The following is a 16868-nucleotide window of genomic DNA, read 5'->3' as shown; positions in this document are numbered from 1 at the left end:
GTATTTAATTATGAATTTCCATGATCTAATTTTAGTTACATTGCATTTATTAATATATTAAGTTCAGACAACAATTCTACTCTAAATGCAATATTAATTCTACAGTAATCTATTAACTGTCGTAATACTTCTCAACAGTTATAGTTGTTGTTAGTTGTGAAGATGTGTCTGATCCATTGCAGCCCCATGGACAATGTTCCTCCAGGCCTTTCTGTCCTCTACCATGCTCTGGAGTCCATTTAAGCTCATGCCTATTGCTTCAGTGACTCCATCCAGCCACCTCATTCTCTGTTGTCCCCTTCTTCTTTTGCCCTCAATCGTTCCCAACATTAGGCTCTTCTCCAGTGAGTCCTTCCTTCTCATTTGGTGGCCAAAGTATTTGAGTTTCACTTTCAGGATCTGGCCTTCTAAGGAGCAGTCAGGGTTGATCTCTAGGATTGACTGATTTGATGGCCTGGCAGTCCAAGGGACTTGCAGGACTGTTCTCCAGTACCATAGTTCAAAGGCCTCAATTCTTTGGCACTCAGCCTTTCTTATGGTCCAACTTTCACAGCCATACATTGCAACTGGGAAAACGGTTATAGTATCTCTAAATTGTATCTTATTCCCTCTTCCTAAACACCCAGGAACCTCCCACAATTGTCTTAAATTTGCTCTGCTAGGTAGTGGATTTCTGTTTCATGGATTTGTATTTCATTTTTATTCTTTCAGTGTGAAAGTATTGTTATCTTATTAAGAATAAGAACTATAGGCATTTGTGGAAGACCATTCCAGATTAAAAGGTGTATATATACAATGTGTGGATCTGTTCAATAATACTCATATGAGTTTAAGCAGTTAAAATTCTTTGGAGTTTCTTTCCCATCTTTCAAAACTGATAAGACAAATATATGGTCAGGTTTTACTTACAAGCTCAGCTTTTATCTCAGGGCTCATTTTTACATCAAGGTTGATTGATTTCTTATCTTGAGGTGACACACAGATGAATGGAATGTTTGTTGGATGATGACTCCTTCACCCATGCAAATCACCATCTGATGTCATTGGCCTTAAATGTGAGTGAATCAGTTTTCAGTGTAAAAGAAAATCTGCTTTCCCCCCAGATAGCACGAAACAGATTTTCAAAGCAAGACATTTTTTTAATACTTAAATGTAATTGTTTAGGTCGGTTGATCTGTCCTTTGAAATTCAGGGAATCATTTGAACTGATAGTTCAGGCTTGCAGTGTTGGTTTGGGAAGCCAACGTATGAAAAATTTATGGCTAATGTCCTAAAATTTCCTCAGCATATGATTCCCTATTAAAAGGGTACCATAATGGTAGAAGGATTGCAGAGCACTAAACTCTTCTTTCATCAAGAACAGGAAAAATCCAAATATTACATATACCTTGGCAGCTGTGAATTGGATTTTTTTGCAAATCTGATTTTCTCTGGAATCAGTAAATTATCATGTAACCAAAGATATATATCTGCAATAATTTGCTGTTCATACAAATATTATATATGGATGTACTGAACTCTGTATTACTGTTTTTACAGCAGCTGGATGTGTACATATTAGAAGTCAAAAAGTGTGAAGCCTGCAATAAAATGTTCTACAAAACACTGTGTTATAGAGTGTACGTATTCAGGAAGTCAGATAGTTGGAAGTCTGTTCCAAAATAACCTTTCCCAACCTCTTAATTTTCCATTTTCTCATTTCCTAACAAAACAGTATCCATGTTCACTCAGCATATACACAAGGTCCTTTTTCCTCTCTGGATGTCAGTGCTTATCATGAGTTCTTGTGCGTGTACATGTGTGTGTCTTTGCATGGATTTTTTTAAAACTAAGATTTGGGATACATCTGCTTTGGGTTGAATGGAGTTGGTTTGACTGTCTTTAAAAAAATGAATGTGTTTTATAGTATAAAGCAGTGTTATTCAAACTTGGCATACTTAAGATACATGGACATCGACTCCTACAATTCCACAGCCAGCACGGATCATTTTGGAGTGCTTTAGGCAACTAACCTGTTGGTATCTTTAGATTTGCAATTAGAAGATTCTCCTCTTGTGAAGATGTTCTTTCTCATGAACCAACTACTATCAAGCATTTCAAACATTACAGCTTTTGGTTCTTCAGCTGCCAATAAATAAGAGGTGTTTCTGCCAAAATGGATAAAGCTGTTCCAAAAGCCAATGTCAACAATCAACGCGTAGCCTTGTATCCTTGGATCATGGCCAAATTGGCTAAAATGCCACTGTAAGAATGAACTAAAGTGGAGCAAATGCCAGTGGAAACTTTAGTCTTCCTTTTATTGTGCATAATAGATTATGCAGCCTCCTGATTTCTCTGCACTTAATATGTTATCTGGTAAGGTACTAGTGAAATCAGATGAAGCAAGTATTAAATTGTCGCAGAACTCTGAAGCCTTCCCACAGTATTCTGAGAGGGAGGACTTTATGAAAAAGAACTCTTCTGCTCCAGTAAACAGAAGCCCCATGGCTTGCTGGCTGCTAATAGCACTTGAATGCAAAAGAAAGAAAAATCCTGAATAAAAAATGTTTCATGTACTTTAAAAGTTCTGGCCACAAAAAGAAAGAATTAGTTTAACCCACAGGGCTCTCTGATGTACTAGAGACTAACAAAGTTTAAATCCATTCTTATTGGAATAGAACTGGGGTGACTAGTGGAACTATTATTGAATGTGTTACACATATGCATACATATAATATATTTTCATATAGAGTATACCTCATTTATTTGTTAAGTTTACAAATTGTGTTACTCCAGAAGTTTCAGGCAGTATACAAAATCAAACAGAATATAAAATTTTGGGTGTGTGTGTGTGTGTATGCATGTGTGTGTGTGTGTGTGTGTGTGTGTGTGTGTATGTATGTATGTATGTATGTATGTATGTATGTATGATTAGATCATAAATAGGAACCATAATGGTACAGATCTTCTAACTAGACACTTAATCATCAAAGCCAGCTGTCAACCATTTTCCTTGGAGAGGTACAATAAGCAACAGCCTCCAACATTTCTGATGCCAGGGACTAATTTTGGAAGAAAAATTGTCTTTCATGACCATGGAGGGAGGAGAGATAGTTTTGTGTGCAACCTAGATCCCATGTATGTGCAGATGAAGCTTTGCTTGCTTGTCTGCCACTTGTAAGGCCAACTTCCTATCAGGCTGTTGACTGGTACCAGTCCGTGGCCCAGAGATTTGGGGACCCCTACAGTAAGCTGTTCCAAAGAAGGGAAGAAGCCAAGGAAAATATTGTCTCTGTCAGTGGAAGATTCCTACCTGTTTGGACTGGTTTGGCCAAAACAGTAGTGGTTTGGCAGTCTGGGTCGCTGGAACTGGCAGTGACCCAGGCCTTCCACTCCCCCGAACTGGTTCTCCAGGCGCCGCCATGGTGCTGCCATCTTGGTTTTTTGCTTCTGCGCATGTGCAGATCAATATTTATTGTACTGTGCATGCATGTGCGGCGCACATAAAGCGTGCACTCATATACAGCGCACATCAAGTGCACCATGAGCTGGTAATAGTGGAGGGGGGGGGGAGAGAGAAGGCTAGTGATGTTGGAAGTGCTCAACAGCACGCTTTTCAGAGTGGCAGTGGTGAATTTACTGACTTTTTAAAAAGCAAAACAAGGAATAGGTTCCAGTAGTGACTGCTGGAACCTATCTCTGGTCTTTGTGCTTTGCTTTTTAAAAACTCAGTAAATTCACCACCACCACTCTGAAAGGTCGGCTGTTGAGCACCTCAAATATTACCAGCCTTCTCTACCCCCCCCCTCCCGCTATCACCAGCTCTAGTGCTGCTATGGCTGCTTTAGCTACTAAACTGATTGGTGCACCTGGATTTCGATGAAGCCCATAATTATTTGTGATTTTTCAATTACAAATTTTTGTGTAATGTTTCAATTACAAAACCTTTCCCATATACAAGTTTTGTAGGCCCACTACATAAACAGATACTAAACAGATATCTATCAATATCACCTTCCAGGTTGCTGACAAATTCTTCAAGCATTCTGGATCCTTCAGGTGCCTGGTATGGGTCACCTTAATCAGTCAAGCCTTCCTCTGTTGAAAGGAGCCAATCTATCTAAAACAAATGATTGATGGAAATTTCCACAGAATGAAATCTGGTTCCATTTGTCCAGAGTTAAAAATCAGAGCTAACGTGTTGCTGATAATGTGGGTCAGGCTAATGATGATCTAGGATCAACCTAGGATTGCTATGGTGGCCATCAGATTTTAGGTCATCTCAGTCTCCAGAGAGAGGAGTCTGACATCTCAGAACAACCAGCTGGGGCAAATTTACCATCAGCAGCACCATTATTATTAAGCCTGATCCCAGTTCTCTCAGTTTGAATACTTATGTAGAGGGAAGGAACATGGACATATGCAAAGAAATACCATAATACAAAATAATAAAGTAAAATAAAATATAACAGCAAAACAAAGCCTAAAGGAGAGAAATCCATAACAGGAGAATATGTTCTGCAGTAGACCCTCTGGTCACAACCATAATTTGTTCCATAACTGAATGTTTTGAATGTTTTTGAATGTTTATTAACATTTGTAGGCCGCCCTTTTCCCTGAGGGGACTCAGGGCGGCTCACATAAAATCAGGAAGGGGGATACAGACAATGACGTAGACACATATAATAAAAATAATAAGCAACATTCATAAAAGAGCCAAGGTGGCGCAGTGGTTAAATGCAGCACTGCAGGCTACTGCTAGATCAGCAGGTCAGCGGTTCAAATCTCACCGGCTCAGGGTTGACTCAGCCTTCCATCCTTCCGAGGTGGGTAAAATGAGGACCCAGATTGTTGGGGGCAATATGCTGACTCTCTGTAAACCGCTTAGAGAGGCCTGAAAGGCCTATGAAGCGGTATATAAGTCTACTGCTATTGCTATTGCTATTGCTATTCATCATTCGGGAGGGGCGGCTATCTTTGTCCCCAGGCCTGACGGGCTAGCCAGTTCTTGAGGGATGTGCGGAAGGCCTGGACGGTGGTGAGGGTACGAATCTCCACGGGGAGCTCGTTCCAAAGGGTCGGGGCTACTACTGAGAAGGCCCTCCTCCTTGTAGTTGCCAGCCGACACTGGCTGGCCGATGGAGTTCGGAGGAGGCCCAATCTATGAGATCTAATACTTTGGTCACAACCCAATTTGGTCGTGACCCAAACCTAATTTTGGAAATTGGGCGCTTACAAAAAAAATGGTAAGGAAGGGGAAATCGGCCGTGGAAAAAAAAATTGTGAATTTTTTGGTCGGAGCCCGATTTGGTCGTGGTCAGAAGCGGTCATGACCAGAGGTTCTACTGTATGTCATAAAATGCTGACCCAAAGCTGTTAGGGCATTAAAAAGAAAAGGAAGGGGTAGTAATCGAAGTATTGTGGTGAAAATGTTCGTGCTGCTAAATTTACTACAGATTTTGGTCATATATACTAACTGGAAATTCAAGCACTTGCTTACAGTTTGGCTGTCTAGCTATGTGTAGCTACTAGCAAAGGAGAAGCTAAAACAATACACAGAGGACCATAATGACCAGAAATAGAGGGAAAAAATATTTAGAAGGTAACAAATGCAAAGAAACAAAGAACCAAACTGTCCAGTGGAAGATGGACACTTATTCACCACACAGACAAGGAAGACAAGGTTGGTTTATATTCCACTACTTGACCAGACATTGATGCAAAACTGGGGTGGGGGAATGTAATTGGGGGAAAGAAAGCTCTCTCGCTCTCCCTCCCTCCCTCAAAATGTTGCACTATGGCAGTGGTTCCCAAACTTGGCAACTTTAAGACTTGTGGACTTCAACTCCCAGAATTCTCCAGCCAGCTCTGCTGGCTGGAGAATTCTGGGAATTGAAGTCCACAAGTCTTAAAGTTGCCAAGTTTGGGAACCACTGCACTATGGAGATGTTAAAAGTGTGCTTCCAACCAAGCACTAAGGTCAATTCAGAGCCATTGTTTAAATAGCCCAAAGCTGAAAACTGTACCACTTTGCCTGACTGGTGAATGCTTCTCCTTGTCTTCTCTCTGATCCCGCAGTTTCCTCCCCACCCCCCCATCCTCTCTAGCTTGGAAAACTGTGCCAATTGCTCAGAGGTGAAAGCGAGGAGAGATGCGGGTGAAAGCTCCTTACTTCAGCAGTTCCTTCTCTTTGGCACGCAGGATCGTTTTACATGAGCGCAAGCCAAGTCAGTATTGATCAATGTCACCCTTCCTTTGAGAAAATCTCCAGAGATTGGAAAGAAGATCTTTTGTCCTTCAAAGTGTTCTGTGAAAGAATTGCTGTAGAGTTGGATTCTTGTTAAAAGATGTACTCCTTAGCCCATTGTGGAGGGCTCCAGCAACACCAACTAAGGAAATTGCATCAGGTCCCATTTGAAAAGAGTAATGCCTGTGCACTGTAACAGAGCTGTTGGGAAGGTCGAGCATGAGCTGAGACCAGCTATTAGTGAATGCTAGCGGGCATTCATTGCTTCTGAAGGACAAGGCAGATTTATTTAGAAGCACACAGAACTGGGAAACCACACTGCTTGAAGAAGGGAAGAAGACGGGATGGAAGGGAAGGGCGATTCCTTTTTTATCTCTTAAAAAGCGAGACTTATTTCAAAAGCCACACATAGGGACACCCTATGAAGGCCCTTTCCTTCAACTCTCTCTTTCTAACTCCCTACGCCAACCACACCTGTGATCAAGTCCCATCCTTTCTGTGTGTGCTGCCAAACAGACTTTTGTGGGCAGCATCTAGGTGGGTTTTTTTTGTGTGTCACCCTTTCTGACAGTTCTGCTTTCTCCATTTGAGGAGGTGAAATCTCTCCAAAGAAGTCCAGTTTAGCTAATTATGATGCTTCTTCATTAATCGGGAAGGTAGGACCACTGCCATTGCTAACTTTTCATTTGGTATTGTTAACTAGATTTGCAAGAATGTTTTGATATGCAGCTATTAGCAGGTTTTATTTGACATGTTATCTCTCCTTTCATTTAGGAGCTCAAGATGATATTGTAGGAAGTTAGCACCCAGCCCTCTCCCAGAAAAATGAAATATCCTGGGAAGTATTGAAAAGGCAGAACATATTTCCCTGGATCAGAAATGGAGAAACGCTCACTGTTAATAGCTCCCACTTTCCTTAATGGGCCATAAAAATGCCCACGCTACTCTATTCTACATAACAAAAAGTTTCCCCCTTCAGCTCCAGGGTGATGTGATTAAGGCATGATTAGCCCTTTACCCATCTCACCACAGGGCACCTGGGAAAAAGCAATGCTCAGCTAAATTTGACTCAAAGCACAACCTAAAGAGTCCCTCTGGATGGCCCTATGGGAGTCTGACAACCAATCAAAACACATTTCTTACACAGGAAACAGGAAACAAAGAGGTGGGGCCGAACAGAGAATATAAAGCCAGGAACTTTCAGCCCTTCTCGCTCTTCTTCTTCACCCAACATTGAAGCGTGCAATCACCTTTTCTGTTCAGGACTCAAGCCATGTGATCCTGTCCACCATTAAACATCTTTCCAAACAGCCTCCATGTCTCCAGTGTCTTTTTCCCCACTTGGAGCTGAACCCAGGACATTTCTTCCAACAGTATCTTACAACTTGGTGTTCTCCAGTCTTGATCCATTCAATTTTTTAAAAAACCAACATAATTTTTAAACAAAGGGTTGTTTTGTTATGTTGAAAGAAATGTCCTTCTGGGTTCAGCTCCAAGTGGGGAAAAAGACACTGGAAACATGGAGGCTGCTTGGAAAGATGGTTTAATGGTGGACAAGATCACATGGCTTGAGTTCCTGAACAGAAAAGGGGGTCACATGCTTCCAGATGTTGGGTGAGGAAGAGAAGAGGAAGAAAGGGATTGCTGGGTTTTTATATTCTGTTCGACCCCACCTTTCTGTTTCCTGTTCCTGTGTAATAAATGTATTCTGATTGGTTGTCAGACTCCCATGGGACCATGCAGGGGCAACTCTTTAGGTTGTGCTTTGAATCAAGTTTGGTGGAGCATTGCTTTTTCTCAGGTGCCCTATGGTGAGATGGATAAAGGGCTAATCATGCCTTAATCCCATCCCCTGGAGCTGAAGGGAGGAACTCTATGTTATGTAGAATAGACTGGCTTGGGCATTTTAATGGCCCATTAAGAAAAGTGGGGGCTATTAAGAATGAGTCTGTTTCCTGCCTAAAAACATGTTTCTCCATTCCTGATCCAGGGAAATATAATATTTTGCCTTTGCAATATTTCCTAGGATATTTCATTTTTCTGGGAGAGGGTGTCTGTGCTTTCTACAGTTATAAAGTCCAGTATCAGCTTCCAGTCTCATCTTTATTACCAACAGTATTTTATGTTGTTGCACAAAGAAAAATTGAGCAAGAAAATATTTGAGAATGTTTAAATGATATTTGGAATAATGCTCAGCATAGGGTTTAGCTTGAAACAATAGTATAAAACTCACAAATTGAGAAATAAAATTCTCTTGCAACAAAAAGTTAATTATTCAAAAAATTAGCAATTGTTGGTGAAGATCTGTCTAATATCATTTTTGGGGATAGGCCTAAGGACACACAGAGCAATTAATACTCCATGAAAATATACTATTATACCTATTACTATGCCCACAAAAACTGAATATTTAAAGGTGGGGGAGCTCAACTGCAAAGGAGGAAGACTTTAAATGGTAGGAAAAACAATAAAAAAGAACATTTTAATAATAAATGTGTCATAGATAAATCTTTTACATATCTAGTTAATGAACAGGTCTGCAATGTTTTGATAGCTACTCCAACGTGTTACCACCAGATATGTTGGACTAGTTTCCATTAATCCAAACCAAAAGAGCCAACAGCTGGATTTGACTGATGTTATGTGGGTACACTGTTGTCTTGTTGACTAGGACTGGGGAGATCCAGTTTCTAATCCGCCTTCAACTACAGAAGCTCACACACAGACACACACAAACACACACAGACACACTTTCCAAAACTCTGTGATACTGCTGGTATGTTACCACAAAAGCAATACAACACTCTTGCAATGCCTTAACAACAAAATACATTTATTATTATAATAGAACAGTTCGTTTTATGCATAGAATAGAGCCTTAAGAAAAGAGTATTAAAGACGGTACAGTTCTAGAGGTAGGAAGCAGGGATATATAAAGAGAAGTCAGATTTAGCGGTTAAATGTCTACTGAAATAGTTAGAGCACCTCCTGGTGGTTAGAAAATATCTCCGAAAATGCAGGGGCTGTTGTGTGCTTCACTGTTCCATAAGGAGTGACAAGGCTTTAATACAAAAAGTTTAGGGAAACCAGTGTATATTTGCAGTGCTTTGGAAGATAAATCTTGTATTAAGTCTTAGCAGAGAGTAAGAGATTTAAACCTAATGGAAGCTATTTTGATTTTCAAAATCACATGGTTTAAAGCAGAAGTTTACCTACCTCACCTCTCTTTTTCTTAAGAAACTGCAACATGCTTCATAATCCATTGCATTGGCTTTAGAAATTATATGATACTCATCTAAAACCTCACGTTGCTTTCAGTTTTGGAATGAGTAACTGGATGTTGCCAATAAAGGTAAATATTTGTTGCTCAGGATTAAAATGAAGAGTTCTTGGGGCTCTCTGAGTTGGTTGTTTTCTTACAGACTTTCATTGCCTAGGTAACACAATCAATGCTAGTAAGGAATGAGGTTTGTGCTGAATTTAAGTGGATATTGTTAAGTTGATCTAGAGATGGATAAAAAAAATAGTCTTGACAAAGATTGGATGACTGATGAACCAACAGGATGTGGTTCTGATTCACAAACTGCATCCTTGTTTGTGATCAACTAAGCAACTATTTTATGATAGAAGAATGCCAATCTGTGAAAGGACAACCGAATGCAACACCCTTCCGAGTGTATACAACCACCCTAACCTTTTCTGGACCAAGTGCACATGCCCACAGTATCCACAGTGCACATGTGCACAAGCAAATGTGCATGCCTGTGCTCAAACTAAAATGCAATGCAGGTGCACCCCCTACACATATGGCCTGCCCCATGCTTATGCACATGGCCCTTATGCTCCCTGCCCCCCGCACATGCATGGCCCTCCTGCATGCACGCTGCCTTCCCCTGCATTCATGTGTGGCCCCCCGCATGTGCTCTGCCCCCCCTCATATGTGCGACAGAGACTCAAAGACCAGCTGGCCAGTGGGAGGCATGTTTGGCGGAGCTGAACTGGGGCAACGGCTCATGTGCCCACAGAGGGTGCTGCATGCTACTTCTGGCATGCGTGCCATAGGTTTGCCATCATGGGTATACAACATTATTCCCCCTTGTTTCTATTAGTTGGTAAATCTTCCTTCCGCTGTTTCCATGAATCCAAAATTAATTGTGGTGGGTGTTTCTAGGTAACACCAGTCTGATCACAGCACACATCCAGAAGCTGTGGGCAATCAGTTTCTAATCACAATGATGCCAAAAGTCAAAACTAGGTAAGTCACGACATGAATCCTCCCAACTTGGGAGTTTTGCTTGATGTTTTATTCATTCCCTTAGTACTATAACTTTCCAAGTGACTGAAATGTTCTCCTTTTGTGGATGATGTAGTTGAAGACTTTGTGTAGATAAGGAGCTTTAAGAATGAGACCATCACACTGATACTTTAACTTGTGTCTAAATCAGCAAGAGATGAATAAATCTCCTACATTAAATTTCACAAAACTATATGAAATTTCAGATTAGATCCCAGACAATACAAGGAAAGCAAAGGAGATACTGTCATGTATGATGTTGTTCAATATACAATTTATTACAATTTCATTGGATTATTGAATTAGGGAGAGGAATTCTCAGAGCATTTTATACATCCTCTGTAAAGCAAAGCATGGCACTAAAAATGAACTGAGGACAGCAATTGGTTGACATTTTATTGGGGGAAAGCAGTGATAATCATACATATTAATTGAAGTAAATTGCCACATTAATAATTTTAATAGCTACATTGGCTTACAAACTTTAGCAGCTAAAATGTCCTTTTTAACAAAGAATTGAAGCTCCTACTTGAGCCCAACATAATAAATGTTATCTGTTACCTAATTAAAGTCATAGATCAGTATTCATTATGAAACGGAGCTAGACAAACATATGGTAAAGTGAAACAGAAGTTAAAGAAGGAAGGGCCACTCCCACTTTTCAAAGATTTTGTAGTTCAGTTTACTTGAATACAAAATTGAAATCACACATTTCTATGGGGTGCTAAGAAGAAAGCTCAGATAATTTAAAAAACCTTAATGTGTATGTCTTCAATATGTATTCTTCATCTCATAATTCACCAAAATATGCTAATTGAATAACGTATGGATTTATATGTTAGGGAAACATCCAAATGAAATAGTGTCTCACTCATTGCTTTTCAATCCGATTATCCATACTAGTTCTGCAGACTTGACTACCTTAAAGCTGTAGTTTTATACATCTCTGTCCTGATCATGGAATATAACACCCCTAGTCCACATAAACCTTAGGCCCTGAACAATGTCCTCTGAAAATCTGAAGCTCATTGTTGGAAAGGTCTTAATATCACCGGATATCTGCAGGAAGGAAGACAAGTGACATTGCCCATGTTGACACAAAATGATGCAAAAATGTGATACTGTAACACAATTTAACATGATGTGTGTCCTCTATCAAACCCATATGCTTAAACAGACATAAAAAAGATAAACATTCCCAATCTACCACCGGATTTCCCAATACTGCTAGTATTTATACTAGCTCTCAATGAAGAGAAAACCCAGGAAGGAGGTGTATTTTTCAGGGCTGTTGCCTTTACCTGGTGAGTTGGAGAGCACCAAGTTTATTTCACTTTGAGCATTCCAATAGCATCACATTTTTGCAAGTGTGTTGTAGGAGCATGGTCTTTTTAGAACCCGATTCAATTTTTAAAAAGTCTGTTAGGTTGCTTATTATTTGCAGCATTATTCCCCCATCAAAAAATTAAAGCATTTATAAAAGTACCACAATATATTTTTGAGAAGGTAGCAGGCATTAAGGTTTAAGTTTTAGCATATTTCTGAACCTCTCCATCCCAGTCAAAGTCCAAGAGTGCATCGTCCAAATCAGTTACTGAGAACAATGATTTCCCTGGAATTCTGTGAGTGTCTCCTAATTCAAAGCACTTCCGGGTGGGTTCTGCACAATCTTTCTGAGTCTTCAATGGCTGCCTTTCTCTCACTTTTTCCTTAGTGGTGATATTCAAGGAAACTGGAGATTCATCTGATGGCGTAAAGGCAAATTTTGCTAGCTTTGCCAAAGTGCTGGAGCACACTTTTCTTGAGTCTGGACGGTCCCCATGTTCTATTCTTGCCCCTGGTGTTTTTGTGAAAGAAATGGCGGTGGCCTTAGCTGGCTTTGGCTTCTCTTCCTCTTTCTTGTTTTCACCGGCTTGTTTCTCCTTGGCCGTATTTCCTGTGTTAAGACTATGGCTTCCCTGATGTTTATCAGGATCTTCTTCCATCAGATGTTCTCCTTTCGATGTACTTGGGGTAAAAAGGTCAGGGTTGCAAATAGTCTCCTGTAATGTGTGATGTCCCTCATTTTCAGGAGACAGAGTTAGCTTAGGCTTTCGTTGAAAGGAAAATTTAGAGAACTTAGCAGGGGCAGCTTCTGAGTTCTCAGGGACGGCAGGTTCATTGCAATTTCTTACTTTGTTGGTTTGGTCTCTATTTCGCTTCCGATTTAATGTTGCTGATGTCAAGTGCCTTGAAGGCACATTGTGATACGGAGAAGCTCCAGTATCTTTTCCAGGGCAATTTGGGATAATTGCAGGATGAGAAGATAATGGAGGTTGATGATCCTCAGTCTTGGAATCTGCTGTTTTTATACAAAATCTCTGGATGCTCTCAATGTTTCTCTTCCGCCACTTCTTAGAGGCTCTTTGAGTAATGACTGAATTAGGTGTGCCAGGTGTAGCACCTGAACCTTTATGGCTTGCCCCTGAAGGGGAGTTTATAGGCTTTTGTATCCTCTCAAAGGAAAAAATAGTCTGTATACAAGAGTCCCCCTGGTCTTCTTTTGTCACTGATTCCCTCTTCTTGGTTTGCTCAGCTTCTCTTAAACAGTTGGTCTTTTTAGAAGATCTACTATTTGTTGCTTCCAAAGCCAGATTGTCCTGAGATGTTACTGCAACTGGAAAATCACAAGTGACCTTCTCACTTTCCATGTTACCTTCTGCTATACTATCAAACCAATTCAAAGTGTTATCACTGTTGCTCTCATTAAGACTCTTCAATTTTTCTCTTACTTGGGCATCATTAGATTCTTGTCTGGTTGGGAATCCCAGATGCGTATCAGCATCAGAACTTACTTTGGCTGAGAAAGGTTGAAACTGAATGTTATTTTCTTCTTTTTCTGAATGTTGGGAATGAATCCTCTGCTCTAATTCCCCAAACATGTCATTATTTAAAGATGCTCCTATGCATTGCAGAGATGGGCTTAAATTTCCATTCTGTAAAAACCTAAAAAAAATTAAAAGGAAAATATTTTTTGCTAAAATAAGTTGCATTTTTATAAACTTTGAAACATAGAAGTGATGTTTTCTTATGGGTGCAAACATTAGTAAACTATGACTTTAGGAATTTGAGTTAAAAATCGGACTAGAAGATTTGCTTTTTGTGAATACAGTAGTCCTCGACTTACAACTGTAATTGAATTCAGATCTATGGTTGTTAAGTCATTTGCATAAGTCACATGAACTGACCCATTTTTATTTTTGGACATTTTTTTGCAGTGATTGTTAAGCGACTGCTGTAATCGTTAAGCAAATGCTGCAGTTGTTAAATGAATCCATTTTCTCCAATGGGTGTTCACATGACTGCAGAATACTGAAAACAGCCACAAGAATAACCTGGTTGCCAAGTGCCCAAAATGCAATCATGTGACTTTGTGGGTCGAAGTATGGCCATTGTAACTTTAAATATGGGTCATAAGTAGCTGTAGGGAAATCCATCGTAACTTCAAACAGCTGTAAAGCATTCGGTAATAGGTTGATGACTACCTGTGAATAATATTCAAGCAAAGCATTCTTCTGCAGTAAAATTCTGTTTTTACTCAGATTTTTCTGTCATGTGTTTAGGACTGCAATACTAGGTATTGATATTGGTATTGAATATAAATAAACAAATAACAGAACGATTCTCTCTTATGTTGTTAATTATTTTTATCCACATGCCTTCAAGACCATGGCTAACAAGAAAATATTAATATTCATCACATCACACATTGTCATAGCAGCTGATGTGTCATCTGATTTAAAGCTGATGTTTTTCCTGCCAAATATAAATATTTTGCACCTGTCAAGCCTTCTTAATTCCTCCTGCAGAAGGTGTTCCAATTCCAGCTTCTTCAAGATTAGTTCACACTGCATTCTATATTGTTCCATCGGATTTTCAGGAAAGGAAGTGTGGAGTGCATTGGCACCACCAAGAAGTGCACCTCCCTGAAGTAAGACAAGAATTGTGATGTAAAAACTGTTTTCTGTGAAAACTTAAATTAAATATTTGTCTGAAATGGTATATAATGTTTCCTGCCTGAGCAGGGGGTTAGATTAGAATTCCTACAAGGTCTCTACCAACTCTGTTATTGTGTTAAATTAAACATAGTAAAAACTTGGTAAAGTTTGCAAGCATGGAGCAAAATTATGTTTTTCCAAAAAACCTTAGGAGTTTGCATCCTTGGGACGTTACATAAGGCCTAGAAAATATTCACAACCTTTGACCGATCTTAAATAAGGTAATTTTTTTAAAAAGGAAGCTTTCAAGGGAAAAAAAAAATCCAAGGAAGTCCAACTGCCTTTTGAAAGGCATCTTTGAAATAACCATGATCTGGATGATTGAGAATCTCATAGACTTTTAATCAATAAAAGGCTTCCCATCCCCTGTTCTGCTCCTGAGAAGCCTTAGGGGGACATGGGCCACTCCCAAACAAAAAGGGATAGTACACAATTGATTATTTTGAGGAAAGAAGAACATTTCCATAAACTGAGGCTCTTAATTCATTAAAACTTGAGACCTAGAAATTATGTTTAACGGCAGGAGCTGCTGAGAGGAAAGAAGAGCTGGTATGAACTACTTTTTTCTGTACTTACGCACCCAGATCCCCCACCCCGTATCACAGTGATGGTTAACCTTTTTGTCCTCATGTGCCAAAAGCGTGCCCATACCCATGCCCCCCTGCGCTTTTGCCATAAAATGGCTTATCCCATGTTTGAAACAACCCACTTTCCTCATTTTGAACATAGTCCTTGGCTTATAATAATTCATTTAGAGACTGTTCAAAGTCACAACAGCACTGAAAAAAGTGACTTAGGACTGTTTTTCCCACTGACGATCTTGGCAGCATCCCCGTGACTATGTGATCCAAATTCAGATGATTGGCAACTGGTTCATACTTATGATTGCTGCTGTGTCCAAAGGTCATGTGATCCCCTTTTGCAACCTTCTGACCAACAAAATCAATGGGGAAGTCAGATTCACTTAACAACCATGCTACTAATTAACTGCAGTGATTCACTTCAAAATTGCAGCAAGAAATGTTGTAAAATGGGGCAAAACCCACTTAAACACACTGTGATCCCTTCGAGGTGGAGCATGTCAAGAATCAGGCTCCCCAATTCTAGCTGAAACCATGTTGACGTAGGCTATAGAAACAAAAACTTGAAGGTCAGACTCTAATGAATTTGGGAGGAATGAGACTTAACGGCTCACCCACCCTTTTTCTGTATCCTGGGTTTAAATATGCTTTCAACTCTACCTTGCTTCTCCAAGGTCATTTCTTTGGGCTTGCCACAAATAGTATTCATATTATATAAATATCACACAGCAAGGTCTCAAAAAGTCATTTAAAGCAGAACAATATTGTCTATGCAGAAAAATTTACTTGTGAGGTACATGGATGTGACACATTCCAATTTCCATAACTGACTATGAACAGGAATGGACTTTTAAGTGACAAGATCTGGAAAGTGGAGAATATGTTTGTTTTTTTAAATTGGAGAACATGTTTTTTATTTTTTTAAAAAGTGTCTAGTTTGTGGTCTCTTATATTATAGACAATTGTATCTGTTACCTATAGCAGTGTTTTTCAACCACTGTGCCGCGGCACACTAGTGTGCCGTGACATAGTGTAAGGTGTGCCGTGGGAGAATTACTTTATATATAGTCAATATAGGCACAGAGTTAAATTTTTTAAACATTTTCTAATGGTGGTGTGCCTCGTGATTTTTTTCATGAAAAAAGTGTGCCTTTGCACAAAAAAGGTTGAAAAACACTGACCTATAGCATATATGCAAACTTACCTGCATGGAGGATTCCATCACTGAAACCACTGTTACTGCATCTTCCACAGTTACAATTTCCCTGAACATCAATCGAGCATGTGCTGAAAAACAGGTATTAAAGAAAATCTATAAAAGTTGATGAGTAAATTGTTACATGGAATAAATTAAATGCACATACACCTAAGTTTTATTAAGAACACCCAATACCTATATATACCTCTATTTCTATTCTATTCTAATCTATTATGTAATCTAATCTAATCTAATCTAATCTAATCTAATCTAATCTAATCTAATCTAATCTAATTGGAATGTATTTACTAGCTTAATTTAGTCACAGGTATTCAATACTGCACAGCTGTTTCAGCTGCTTTTTAGAGTTAAATGATCAATGAAAGGGAAATTTACTGACGTAGTTAAAATCTTGTTCTCCTCTGGAATTATTGTGCTATCCTGTTTTATTTTGTTTTACTTCTGTTATTTTCCCTTTTGCTGTGCATGTAAGGTTTCAAAATGGGGTATATCATAAATAAACAAACATATC

The 16868-nt window shown here is 39.4% G+C and overlaps 1 protein-coding gene across 1 annotated transcript in view; it reads right to left on the bottom strand.

Moving 5' to 3' along the window:
* Window positions 1-10829: 10829 nt before the first annotated feature.
* Window positions 10830-16868, bottom strand: part of MCM9 (minichromosome maintenance 9 homologous recombination repair factor) — a 41477-nt gene continuing 35438 nt past the window's right edge. Inside the window, exons 11-13 of the mRNA XM_014060833.2 lie at window positions 16343-16425; window positions 14340-14485; window positions 10830-13505 (exon numbers count right to left, since the gene is read on the bottom strand). Of these exons, the coding sequence (XP_013916308.2) occupies window positions 12044-13505; window positions 14340-14485; window positions 16343-16425 (1691 nt within the window). The 3' untranslated portion in view covers window positions 10830-12043. The remainder of the gene's footprint in view (window positions 13506-14339; window positions 14486-16342; window positions 16426-16868) is intronic.

The sequence above is a fragment of the Thamnophis sirtalis genome, unplaced genomic scaffold, assembly GCF_051295495.1.
Source record: "Thamnophis sirtalis isolate CommonGarterSnake01/CBP01778 unplaced genomic scaffold, rThaSir2_p1.2 scaffold_6, whole genome shotgun sequence".
Taxonomy (NCBI): Eukaryota; Metazoa; Chordata; class Lepidosauria; order Squamata; family Natricidae; genus Thamnophis; species Thamnophis sirtalis.
Note: the sequence above shows the minus strand (reverse complement) of the source record. Positions and strands in the feature narration are given on the sequence as shown.